Source organism: Physeter macrocephalus, chromosome 4 (assembly GCF_002837175.3).
Source record: "Physeter macrocephalus isolate SW-GA chromosome 4, ASM283717v5, whole genome shotgun sequence".
Lineage (NCBI taxonomy): Eukaryota > Metazoa > Chordata > Mammalia > Artiodactyla > Physeteridae > Physeter > Physeter macrocephalus.
Genome location: NC_041217.1, coordinates 128,689,445 through 128,703,378, shown reverse-complemented (window position 1 = coordinate 128,703,378; position 13,934 = coordinate 128,689,445). Strand labels below are relative to the sequence as shown.

At 41.4% G+C, this 13,934-nt stretch overlaps 1 protein-coding gene across 18 annotated transcripts in view; it reads right to left on the bottom strand.

Annotated features, from left to right (window-relative positions):
- The window catches only part of LOC129392087 (rRNA/tRNA 2'-O-methyltransferase fibrillarin-like protein 1), a 76,860-nt gene that overhangs the window by 59,142 nt on the left and 3,784 nt on the right, over positions 1-13,934 (bottom strand). For 14 of the 18 annotated variants that reach the window (XR_008617252.1, XR_008617254.1, XR_008617253.1 and 11 more), the window contains one exon: positions 12,497-12,588. Coding sequence is in view for 13 of the 18 variants with exons in the window: in XM_055084561.1 (XP_054940536.1) it covers positions 12,497-12,588 (92 nt within the window). In the remaining 5 variants the exon portion in view is untranslated. Of the gene's footprint in view, positions 1-1,701; positions 1,825-9,588; positions 9,772-12,496; positions 12,589-13,934 lie in introns of those variants that run through there. The other 4 variants (XR_008617256.1, XR_008617255.1, XM_055084556.1 and 1 more) reach the window with 3 other exon arrangements.

Genomic DNA, 13,934 nt, shown 5'->3' with positions numbered 1-13,934 from the left:
CCATGGCTCAGGGGCCCAGCCGCTCCGCGGCATGTGGGATCTTCCCGGACCGGGGCACGAACCCGTGTCCCCTGCACCGGCAGGCGGACTCTCAACCACTGCGCCACCAGGGAAGCCCTGTTTTTGTTTTTTTAAGTCACCTGGTTCTGCATTGAGATATTCGCACTGAGTCTATTAGTGACAAAGAAGAACGGTCAAAGATGTGGAATTCAAACCACTGGATGATTACCTACAGGTAACACTGAATAACTCCCATCTAGCCTCATGCACGGTGCCTTCAGGCAAATGTGCTAGGAGCTGGGTTACGGGGAAATGTCCTTACTGGTTTCTGCTTTCTCACTAAATTGCCTTCTGCTTTCTGGACAAGGGGGAGGGGACAGTAGTGGGAGGTAACAGGCTGCTGGAAGTGTTAGGATTGAATTGGCATTTCAACTCCTTCACATGTTAGAAGCAGCGGGTGAGGGAACTTAACTAGGGAAAGATACACGGACATGAAAACTTCTATCTGAAGGAATATATTTTTTAAATTAATTTACTTATTTTTATTTATTTATCTTTGGCTGCGTTGGGTCTTCGTTGCTGCGCGCGCGCTTTCTCTAGTTGTGGCAAGTGGGGGCTACTCTTGGCTGCGGTGCGCAGGCTTCTCATTGCGGTGGCTTCTCTTGTTGCGGAGCACGGGCTCTAGGAGCGCAGGCTCAGTAGTTGTGGCTCGCAGGCTCTAGAGCACAGGCTCAGTAGTTGTGGCACACGGGCTTAGCTGCTCCACGGCATGCGGGATCTTCCCCGACCAGGGCTCGAACCCGTGTCCCCTGCGTTGGCAGGTGGATTCTTAACCACTGCACCACCAGAGAAGCCCCTGAAGGGATATTTTATAGTCCTTTCATCCTTTTAATGAATAATTTTAACTGTTTTGATTTTCAACTCAGTGAAGAGTAAAACATGAAACTATTTTATGTCCAGTAGCTTCTACGTTTGTGCTCCCCTTTCCTCTTGAGTAGTAAGGGCCTCAAATTGACCTCTAACCAAGTCGAGTTGCCAAGCGTTTCACTTTGATGAGGATTCATCTTCATTACAAAACTCTGTACTTCTCTCCAGCTGAGGCCAGGCCCCGAGGCTACAGGGGCTGGGGTGGAGGAGTGATGTGGTCTCTCCCTCACCCCCGCCTCTCCTCTTCTCCCTGAGCTTACTACTTTCTTGGCTGGTTCCTTTCATGACCACCGACAATGAGTCTGAGAGCTGGTTCTGCTGAAATGACATCTTTCAAAAAATCTCTGCATCAAACGGGGCTCCCCTCTTCATCAGTTCCACAGAGGGTTCCCACGTGAGCCATCCCACCTTGGTGGGGGTGAGTTTTCTGACTGGCCAGAGGCTTGTCCTTTGGGATACCATCCATACCCTGGCTCACTCCTGGCATCCACTCATGGGTGTGGCAGCTGCTCTCCCGCAAGGCATTAGCCAGAAGGCTTAAGTCCCAAGCCACCTTCTATAGATTCACTTCCATTGACCATAGTGTCCAAGAAACTCACATCCTTGTCCCACCCAATTCAGCATCTCTCCTTTCCTCCCTCTCCCCACTCCTTCTCTTAGCTTTGCAGAGTCTGGTCGTGGGGAGCTCTTTCTGGGATAGCTAGCGGCTCACCAAATTTCAGACAAAAGATGAGCTCCAAGTGGAACGCTGCTCTCTGACGAAGGTTCTCTCCCGCTCCCAGCCCTCTTTTACGGGGACGGGTGTGAGCGATAAGGGTCATCTGAGAGTTGGTTCTGCAGAATGGCATCTTTTGAAGAAGATTTGCAGGAAAATGCTGGCCACAGAGCTGAAGTTCTCTGATCATAGAAAAGTGGGGATTTTAAACACCTTTTTAGCTGTGGACTCTTCTCACCCGTTCTTAGAAAACAGGAAAGACTCCACTCAGCATCTCATACCACGTTAGATTTCTACTGTGAGCCACACGGCAGATTCTGTGCCAGGCACTGTGAACACAGCAATGGATAGAACCGTGGTTCCTGCCCTCAAGGAACTCACAATCTAATGAGACATTAAACACACACACACCCCAAACACGTACATTTATGTAGTTCAGTTGTGATAAGTACATTGAAAGAAAAGCACAGAGTGCCATGGGACTGGACACAGTTGAGACCGTCAGGAAAGGGTTCTCTGAGGAATTAATATTTAATCAGAGACTGAAGGATAAGAGAAGTGAATAGTAAGGATGCCTCAGGCAGAAGGAAATACACCTGAGGTGGAAAGAAGCTTGATTCCCTGGACAAAGGATGGGCTGGTCAATTGGGTACGAGACATGGGACCAGAGAGGTGGGTGGGAACCAATTTAAACATAAGGAACTCCAGCTGAGAATGTTCCAGGCACACACTCTCATACCTGGCATTCCCCTCCAATGGGAATCTTCACAATCATGGAGCATGTTAAGGACAGTAGTCTTAATCCCAAGAGGATCAAAGAAGCCATCAGAGGGTTTTAAAACAAAATTGTGCCATGATCAGATTTTCATTTTAAAAAGGCAATTATAGGGAATCCCTGGCGATCCAGTGGTTAGGACTCCGCACTTTCACTGCTGAGGGCCCAGGTTCAATCCCCGGTCAGGGAACTAAGATCCCACAAGCCACTTGGTGTGGCCAAAAAACCAAAAAATAAAAAAATAAAAAGGCAATTATAGTGTACAGCCAAGAAGGCAGAAAGCAGCCATGGTGGATGGGGGAAGGTGCCATGTAAGTTTCAAAGCACTGTGACATATGCTGGGTCTAATTCCTTTTCAAAGCCTCATCTACTAATCTACATTCAAAAGCAAAGCAGAATTTACATTAACTTCTCATACTTTTTCTGTTCTAGACTTATCCCCTTCCTCTACCACTTACTAGCTGTGTCTTGAAGACTCTGTGAGCTTCCTCAGGTTCCTCAGTTATGAAATGTGGAGAATGCTTCTTCGTCAAAGATTTGAATTAGGATGAAACAAGAGTCTTGGTACACGTGCACTCAACAAATACTAACTCATCTCAAGCAAATAATCCTGACAACTTAAAAAAAAGGAGGGGGCGGGAAGGAAGTCCTCTTCTAGCTACTAGACCCAATTATGTACACAAAATTGTACATATATAAATTATGCAAGATTGCCCAAAATGCATTTACTAAAGCGTGGCAAATTTTATGGTATTAGAATAGTATTAGAATAATTTTACAGAAATCAGTGAATGATAATAAAACCGGGAAGATTTATGTCTAGGCATAATTCTACACATTATGCTGGTAGACATTTTAATTGGAAGCCCATGCTGCCCTCCCCATAAAAATGGGTGTTTAGATTCTTAATGACATAACTTCCCAGAATTCTAGTCTATCAGTATAACTTTTGAGAATGTCTGCCTTCCCAGAGGATCTAAAGCTCTATAGTAAAAATATTATAGTACCTGGAAAGGGGTCAGCAATGTACCCCTGCATCACAATCTGATGCCAATGACAGACACTGAGAGTTGACCACAGGTAGACATGGAAAGGTGGTAATAGCACTCCTTTCTGTGGAACCCAGATGTGGCCTCAAAAGTCTTCTCTGCAAATTGCTCTAGGCAGCTACCCACTCTGACCCTAAGATATCCCTGGTCCAAAGATACTCATTTTCAAAGTGAAAAAAAAAAAAAATCAAGCAATTGCAGTCTGAATAATATGTCTGGAGTTTCATTTACAAAGACAGTGGCAAAAAAATGAAAATGAATTTCCCACTACATTGGAACTGTCCTCTATGACTTCCCACTTTTTAACAGAACTATCCATCTCCTCCTCATCTCATGAAAAATAAAAGTACAGTAATAGTCCAAATGCATAAAGCAATATATAATCAGCTTACTTTACTCCATATCAATTATGTGAATTGTTTCAACATCTATTACATTAGGGGCACACATTACAACACAAAACCCTTTCAACCAATATAAGGAACTCCAGCTGAGAATATTCCAGGCACACCCTCTGGTACCTGGCATTCCCTTCCAATGGGAATCTTCATAATCATGGTTTGGATATAGAAGTAAAAAACAAAGTGGTTTTTTGGTGCCTCCCTTACTCTTGTTCATGCTTAATGAAGAACTTGTGTAATAACAGATTCTTAACAGGTAATGGTGAAAATGAACTTGTTTGGCGAGGATAAATTGTGAATATGAATGTAGTTTTAAGGAAGCAATTTTTAGGGGAAAAAAATCCTCTACATGAAGCACAGAAACACAAGAATTTTCTTGTCTCAAAAAGCAATTGATTTGGAAGAAACAAGTCAGTTTAATAATGGTACAGACAAATTCGTGGCATATTTATAGTTGGTTGGTTATTCAGGGAAGCTCAGAACGTACAAGGCATAGCAAAATATTTGAAATTGGCACGGCAGGGATCAGAGCTTGCTTTCTGCTCCAACTCTGTGTGATATGATCAAGGTAGAATACTGCATGGGATCTGGTGGGGGCCATCCCTACCACCAAAATCTGATTTCCAGAGCATGAGTCCAAGTGAGAGTTTTGTGATAAAGTAGATACAATCCACAAATGATGCCTTTTACTCAGGGCTAATAAAACATGCGATCCCTTAGAGAAGGTTATTGCTGTCTATTTCTTGTCTCTATGCTTTTACTTCTCTTATTTTCAAATTTAAACATGTAATAACAAATAGAAAAAAAAATCTTTCATGATGAAGATCAAGCTACTCAGGGCTAATAAAACATGCAATCCCTTAGAGAAGGTTATTGCTGTCTATTTCTAGTCTCTATGCTTTTACTTATTTTCAAATTTAAACATATAATAACAAATAGAAAAAAAACCTTTCGTGATGAAGAGCAAGCTATAGAATACTCCTTTTAATGAGGCTGGGAATAGTTGAGTGACAAGTCCAGTTAGGATGTTTATTAAAAGTTTATTTTAAAATATTAAAAGTTATTTTAAAATCTTTTCAGACATTGTATTTCTACATTTTGAGAAAAAGAAATAATATGCCACTTGAATGTTGGTCATCAAAATGGTCATATATACACATATACATACATATATACACACACACACACACACATATATATTATGCATACAATACAAAGTACACATACGATTTCATCTTTACCACTACTCCAAAGAGGCAGGCAAATGAGGCAACTAGAGCATGGAAAGGTCCACTGAGTTGCCCAATTTCATCAGAAAAGGCATAAAGCCAGCACATGATGCCCCATCATCTGCCTTCCTGTTGAGGCCTTTTCTTCACTCTACTTTTAGTACTTTCATTGTTATTATACTTAGTTTTCTTTATATTTTACAAAATTTTAAAGCTATGCTATGTGAGAAACCCTGGACATATGTCTAACAGTCTACAGATTAGAGAACTTTAAATGCATAAAGACATGGGAATTACATTTTAATTGCTTATTTGAAACAGCAATTATCTTCACACTGAAGATTGTCTAAAGAAGAGAGCAATCAATTCAATCCTGCAACAGTGCTATTACCTTGCCTTTTTTTTTTTTTTTGGTTGTGGTGGTGGTAAAATAGACATAAAATTTACCATTTTAGCCATTTCTAAGTGTACAGTTCTGTAGTATTAGGTACATTCACATTGTGCAACCATCATCATCCATCTCCAGAATTTTTTCATCTTCCCAGTAACTCTGTTAAACGTGAATTTCCCATTTCCCCCTTCCTGCAGTGCTGGGCAACCACCATTCCTCTGGCTCTATGACTCTGACTGCTGTAGGAAACTCATATAAGACGACTCATACACTGTTTTGTGCCTCGCTCGTTTCACTTAGCTATCGTGAAGGTTCATCCATGTTGTAACACGTGTCAGAATTTTCTCCCTTAATAATGCTGAATAATATTCTGTTGTATGTATAAACACTTGATCCACATTCATCGACGGACACCTGGGTTGCTTCTACCTTTTGGCTATCGTGAATGATGCTGCTGTGAACACGGGTGCAAAAATATGACTCCATTCACTTGGGTGTATAACCAGAAGTGGAAATGCTGGATCATGTGATATTCCTATGTTTAATTCCAGTCTTCCCATTCTCACATATCTAAACTTAAGAATACAATGAATACACCAACCAAACACACATCGTGTGTATGTGTGTTTTAAACAAAGCAGTTGAAAAACCCCATCAGATTTTGCTTGCATCACGTCTCACTTAACCCACTGAAAACCCCTTACATCTAAGAAGTGCCCCAAAGTGCCAAGGACCTCCAGGCCTAGGCAGGTCCTCTGGAGCTCACGCCCCAGACTGAGCCCAGGCTTTCCTGTTGACAGGAAATAGGACCCATTATGGCTGTCTTCAGAAACGCAGGAGTGACTCCAAACTACACCCAACATTCAGCTCTGCGATAGCCCATGGGCTCAGGTGTGGACCTGGGGTCAAGTTCCAGTGAGTATAAAACCCGAATTTTTATAAAACTAGTAATGGGAAAACAGGAAGATCAAGGTAGGTGGTGAAATCCTCACCAAGGCCGATGATTGCACAACACATCACTCCCTGAAGCACTTTTTTCTACCTGCTGCAACACTAAAAGTTAGGAGTGTATCAAGCTGAGAATTCACCAACCCCAGAACTTTCCTTTCTTAGAAGTTCTTCCAGGGTTTCTGTCTGAAATTCCTTTTCTGTTTAAGGGAGCAGGAAACTCCAAGGAATTTCAGAACTGGTAATCTAATACACACCTGGGCAGAGCCATCCCCCTGTAACTAATCAAAACCATAGTCAGCCTGCAGTTTGGAGAAATCCTGAGTTACGCAGACATGTGAAGGTCCTGGGCCATAACGTGGTCAATGCGATGTGGAAAGCAATTCAGGGCCAACCAGGTGTGGCTCAAGGGGTTCTTCCAGGAACAGCCCCGCTGGGGTCGAGAAGGGGAGGGAAGAGGTCAGAGGACTGTGGAGACCAACAAAGGAGCATGATGAGTGGGGAGAACAAAGCTCTCTGGACAGGAGGTGACACTTTGCCTCTCTACTCGCTTCAGGTTCCCTTTCTTCCATACTCGGTCCCAGTGAAGGACTTGATAATAAGATGGGCTTAAGGCCTTAACTGGGCTGTGCTGAGCAGTAAGGTCTCTGTATATTAAAGGGTAACACATGGAATTTTTCCTTCCCTGGCTCTTCTTGCCCTGTGTTAGCAGGTCCTGACCTCAGCAGGCTCTGTTTTCTCTTTGCCCACAGCTTTGGGTTCCTAAACCAGTTCCTATCGATGGGATGAGAAGGTTCCCAGGTATAGTCATGAGCCTGGGAAGAGGTTAAGAGGTCTCTGTTTAGGGCACTGAGGCTGAACTACATGAAATTATCTGAGCCTTGCAATGGGCTATGATGTAACACATAATCAGGTCATGCATTCTGATCCTTGTTTGCTGCTGTTCCATGTGTACAGCTTCCTCAGGAGTCTTGAGGGAGGAGGGATGTGGGAAACCCTGGGTTCTATAATAACCCCTCCCCTAACCCCAGAAGTACTCTCAAGGATGCAGGCTGAAGATGTGTGCTCTGTTAAATTTCCTCGTCTTTTATGCACACCCAATGCTGGGCTGGTATTTATAGCTTCATATCTCTGAAATTGACTTGTTCTAGATGTCATGAAAGAGTAGTCCTTAATTATTTGACACAAGTAAAATTATTTACATTTTACCTTCATGTAAAGGTGACAGCAGCAATAACATGGGCATTCAACAAGTTTTGAAGCAGACTAGATTCTAAATTTTGTTATGGAAAGAAACATGACATGTCTCTATCCACTCTTAAACACAAAGATGTAATTTTATAGGTGCAATAATATGAATACTGTTCAACATGTAGGGCTTTTTTCTCCCTGTTTAAGTTGAATTTCATTCTGAACATCTAATATTGACAGGCATCAAGCTATTTTAATTAGGTTACTTTTTATGTTTATAAAAGTGGCACAAATGTCTCTGAATACCACTCCAGAGATACTAATCCACACTTTGCACTTATCCCAAATCAGTCTCTTAAAAGTCCCAAAAGATCGTATTAACATGTCTGCTCAGTACAACAAGGCAAACAACTACCCAACTCCTCTTTAGTCTCATATCACAAAACAGGGCAAAGACAGATGGAATAACATTCCCTGTGCTCTAGGGAAAGCACAATACAGGAACAGGGTAAGAGGGTTTCTGGGTCCCTGCCACTGTTCCACATGCCTCTTTCATCTTCTGTCTTCCTTCCCAGGCACGACAGAGCTCCTCTGATGGAAGGCAAGATGGCTGCCATCCTTCAGTTATCACAGTACTGTACCTTTAGAATGGACAGCATCAGCACTGTGATAACTGAGCCAGGGCAGCCTGTCAGTCACTGTGTCGGCTGGCAGCATCCTTTCCGGTGGCTGCATGACTCCCTCTGAAGGCTCCCCAGGAAGAGGAAGACTAAAAGATCCCCTTCTGGTTCGAGATGTGGGGAAGCAGAAGAAAAAGTAGGGTCACAGCCCAACAATTAGTGAGGCTGAAATAGTAAAAGGCCTAGTTGAATTATATTAAGACAAAAGATGAACACATGATTTATACATATTGATGAGCAACCATGAATACATCACATATGCTTTCCAGCTCTATTTCACAGTGTTACCTCTTCGGTGCATGGATTTGCTGATTCCATCTCCCTGACCTCAATCATTCATGCATGGTATTCATTCATACCACGAAGTTACATTGAACCTGAGTTCAAATCCATGTCAAATGATTGAACCCAGTGCTTTTTTCTCTACCCCAACCTAGCCATTCAACTCCATCAAGGGGATATTAAGTTTACACAATTTATGCAAACAAAGTTTCTGAAAACATCTACTTTTTGCTTAAAATTTTTAGTTTTCTCAGCATCTCAGATCATGAAGCAGTAGCTTGTGGGAGTTTATGATTTAAGAAAAACTAGCAAAAAGAATGACTTTTATTGTTCTTGCTCTGAGTGCTAAGAATATAAAATTGATGACACTGATGATGATTACATATTTATCACACCTGTGAGGTGTTTTTCACTATAGTTATGTCGATTTTACAGTTAGGGTGAAGGATCGTTAACAACCTTTGGAATGCCTTTTAAAAAAATCAACACATACACATCATTTGCTTTGAAATTATCTGTACCTTTGAGATGTACCCTGAAGTCATCTTCAAGGATGATGTACATTTTTTTTAAAGATTTATTTATTTTATTTTTAAATTTTTTAATTATTATTATTTTTTGCGGTACGCGGGCCTCGTACTGTTGTGGCCTCTCCCGTTGCGGAGCACAGGCTCTGGACGCGCAGGCTCAGCGGCCATGGCTCACGGGCCCAGCCGCTCCACGGCATGTGGGATCTTCCCAGACCGGGGCACGAACCCACGTCCCCTGCATCGGCAGGCGGACTCTCAACCACTGCGCCACCAGGAAAGCCCTATTATTTATTTTTCTCTCTCGCTGCGTTGGGTCTTAGTTGGCATGTGGATCTTCGTTGAGGCACGCGGGATCTTTCATTGCGGCACACAGGCTCTTCCTTGTGGTGCGCAGGCTTCTCTCTAGTTGTGGCATGTGGATTTTCTCTTCTCAGGTTGTGGCGCGTGGGTTCCAGAGTGCGTGAGCTCTGTAGTTTGCAGCACGCAGGCTCTAGTTGAGGCGCACAAGCTCCACAGTTGTGGTGCGCGTGGGCTTAGTTGCCCTGCAGCATGTGGGATCTTAGTTCCCCAACCAGGGATCGAACCCTTGTCCCCTGCATTGTAAAGAGGATTCTTTACCACTGGATCACCAGGGAAGTCCCAGGGATGATGTACTTTTAATAAAAAGGACAAAAAGATTCTGAAACTAGAATTCAGGATTCAGAATAATCAACTTATTAAAGCCATGAGTCACTCATTTTTTCTCCATGTCAGTCGTAAGTTCTCAAGTTATTTCAATATGAGTGGAACTTGACAGATATTTGAAAAATAATTGTGTTTTCAATTAGGCATTTGCTCAGTTTCAAAGACTCATTATATGCAAATTAGATATTAGCTCTCTACTTCAAATAAGTGAGAGAGATCAATCAATTCTTTAGATCAGCATAGGTCAGAAAATAGCAAAGTACAGTGAGCCTAGCTCAACTGTTAAGTTTATGCACTATGAAACTGACCTCATCTTCAGAAAAGGAATATCCAGTGAAACAATCCACCCACATACAAATTAAAACAACATTCTCTGAAGTGCAAAAATATGTAAAAGTTAAAGAGGTCATCGCCTAGGTCTTAGCCAACTCATGTAATACAGAGTTGAAACACGAGAGGGCAATGAAGATTAAAAAAAAAATTGGATCCCTTAACCTAAGGTTCCTGGAAATAGTTGCACATTTTCACCCAAATTATAAACATCTGTTACATGAACAAAGATATTGTGATTATTTGAGAATGAAATTTTAGATAGCTGATACATCAAAAAGGATAAAAAGATTACCACCGAACAATTCCCAGCCACAAGTTCTGTCAGTTTTGGAAAAGAGGAATACTTGCTCTAAGATGCTAGAGGGTAAGTAAGTATGGGGAAAAATAAATAACTCTGATATACTTAGTAATTAGACTGTTCTTCGCAAAGACTGAGTACTAATGCAACTGAATGTCTAAACATGAAGTCAACAAACACGAACTTAATGTTTGTAACGTACTACGCAAAGTTGAAATTCACTCTATTAGCCATGACCAAAAATCAGACAACTAAACATTTTTGGTACAAAAAGTAATGAGTATTTCATTTACTTCCTTATTTTTCTCTCATTTCTTTTCTACCTAAACTGGGCGTGGGGGAATAGGGCGGGGAGCCTAGAGGCCAAGTAATAACAAAAAGCAAACTGCCATTATTCTGTGAAGAGTTAAATTAATATTTTCTCAGAATAACTCTAAAGCAGTTTCAAGGAAGAAAAAAATGTGGGTTTTCAAAACTGTATTTTATAAATACTAGTAAACACTTAAAATGTTTTATTTCTTCATGGAAATTATTTCTTATAAATGCGCATTTAAAAAAAATCTATCAGAAACACTTCTTTTTCGGTAGATTTTTCTTACAAAAATTGACTTATTTTAATTTTAAAACAAATGATGGCAGGTGCTAATGCTACAGTACGAAAGTATACTGCACAGTAAGAGAGGAAGAAAAAAGTAATGATGTAAAATGCTTTCCTCCAGAGATCAACCTGATTTTAAACTCAGTTCTTCTATGATGAAAATGATACAACTGAGAACAATTTCTTCGTGATGCATGCACCAAATATTATCAACTAGAAAACCAAGTACTACTGGCAAACTGGTATACTAAAAATGTGCTTTTAGACCTTGTGGAGTACAAATGCACACACAAAAAACATGTCATGTCTCTCTTCTCAATAGACTGAAAGTGAAAATACAGTGATTTTGAACTTTTAAGTATCTGATTATATATTAAATAACTGGAGGTACCATGAGATGAACTGCTGGCATGCAAAATATCTGACAACACTTTAAAACTAAAATAGTTTAAATAGGTTAATTTAAATCCACTGGTCTTTTACTAAAGTGTGATTTTTTTTCTTCCCCAACTTGAAAACCACAATCCAACTCAGTGACATTATAAAATGTGCAAATTTGACCAAACTGTCATGTTATAAAAATGTACTGTCAACAGAAAATGCCAAATGTCAACCACTGCTTTGTCAGAAATACAGAGAATGCATACCTGCGTTTCATGGCAAAGCTCTGCTGGTAATAGTGTTTGAAAACTAACTTGTGCCAAGATTAGTAGGAAACCAGGAATAAGGGGGTTACACATTTTTTTCTTTTTTTAGGAGAAATAAATCAGCTAAAATGGCAAGGAAAAGCCAAGGACGACTGCCTTGGCCAAGTCAGCCCCAATTCTCACAGAGAAGCATTAGCTGGGAGTAATTACAGAGGGGGGTGACATTGATTTACCCATTCCAAGCACTGGCCTCTAAACAGTCACGCTGCATAACCTCAGCAGGTCATGTAGAAGAAAAAACCTAACACAGAAGGTCTCTATACAATAATGCAGAGACAGAAAGAGGAACGAACTGGTGGGGATTTTAGTCCAAAAAGGCTCCAGGAGACTAAAAATCTACAAATAAATGGACCATCCCACTTAATGCTTAATAAAATATAATATTCTATTCTATGGGCCTTTCCCCTTTACACGTGTACTCAGAATACACACTTGTAGTCCAACTGTCTACTTATTTCACTGTTGGATTTTGCTCGAGATTTAATTTTTTTCCCCAGGTTTTGGATTTCAGTCTGCTCACAAGTCAGTTTTATTCCGTCTCACCTCTGTTATCATACCCTTTTAAAATAACCAGTCAAAAATATACCAGCTGACTTCAAAATGATCCACCCCTAGCTAGTCTCTCTAAAAACCCTGGGTGTCTCCAGTTAATCTATGATTTCCTCGTTACTGGCAGCACTGCCATTTAGAAATGCTGGGTCTTACTTCTCAAATTCCCTTAACGGCTAAAGGGGGCAATACCAAAGATGTGCACTGACCTCTACTTCTAGAGCCTTGGGCTGTTCCGGAAACACAATCACACTCCTCTTTTCTGCAGAGTCCACCATTCTCAGAGCTTCTATTCCTACGTCTGGAAAAGGAACACATTTTTACTTGTAACACATAGAAAGAGAACACATTTCTACTTGTAACACATAGAAAGAGAACACATTTCTACTTGTAACACAGAGGTACTGCACTCATTATGAAGTGCTATATCTTAAACTGTGATTTACTTTGGTACTGTTTACATCTGATTTCCTCAAATCAACAGTATTGTTCCTGAAGTCAGAGACTGCTGTCTTCATGTCCTTCCACAACATTAATCACAGTCCTTTCCAGAGTGCAAGCTCAACAAATACTTGCCCAATTCATTTACAAACTTCTTCATTTCCCAGGGATTCTCTAAAGAGCTTATCAACAAAGGTACATGCTTAATTCCTCTCTCTATATGCCAACCGGCAACATACTTGACAGTTTGTCATCTACAAAATGAGGGGAGAGTACTAAATGCCCAAGTCCCTTCCACTGCCATTACTGAATCTCATTAGATAAAACCAAACTCCAGGGCTTCCCTGGTGGTGCAGTGGTTGAGAATCTGCCTGCCAATGCAGCGGACACGGGTTCAAGCCCTGGTCTGTCAAGATCCCACACGCCGCGGAGCAACTAAGCCCATGAGCCACAACTACTGAGCCTGCGCGTCTGGAGCCTGTGCTCCGCGACAAGAGAGGCCGCGATAGTGAGAGGCCCGTGCACCGCGATGAAGAGTGGTCCCCACTTGCCACAACTAGAGAAAGCCCTCGCACAGAAACAAAGACCAAACACAGCAAAAATAATAAAATAAAATTAATAAACTCCTACCCCCAACATCTTCAAAAAAAAAAAAAAACAACAAACTCCAAAGATAGCAACGTCTCCATTCAGGTCGGCATTATACTTTTTGTTGGAGGAAAAGGGTCAGGAACTTTGTGGGCCCAATTACCACCAATGGAGCTATAAAGTAAGGGCAGAAAGTGAATGCAAAGAAAGAGAAAATAAACAAAGGTGGGTGGCATCACTAAGATGCCACCAGGTGTCATGACTGTTCCAGTACCACGAACTGTTCTCTGATATATTTTGGCATGCCCACGAACCTTTTACAAAAGCAGCTCTGGCCAGATATGTGGATCGCTAAATTTTCCCAAGACACCCCTATCAGCCCTTCCAGTACCCGGGATGTCTTTATTGACCTTCCTGAGTAGGGCAAGCCTCCTGCATAGAAATCTGCAGGGCAGTCACTATTAGTCTCATATACTGTGATAGTTAACTCTTGGGGCCCCCAAATCTCCAAATGGAAAATAGCAGGGGAAAGTAAATGGCTGACAAACATGAGGGAACTGTATTTCATGCAGTCACCTCTTTTGAAATTAATCCAGGGAGAAAAAGGAGCGATGCTAC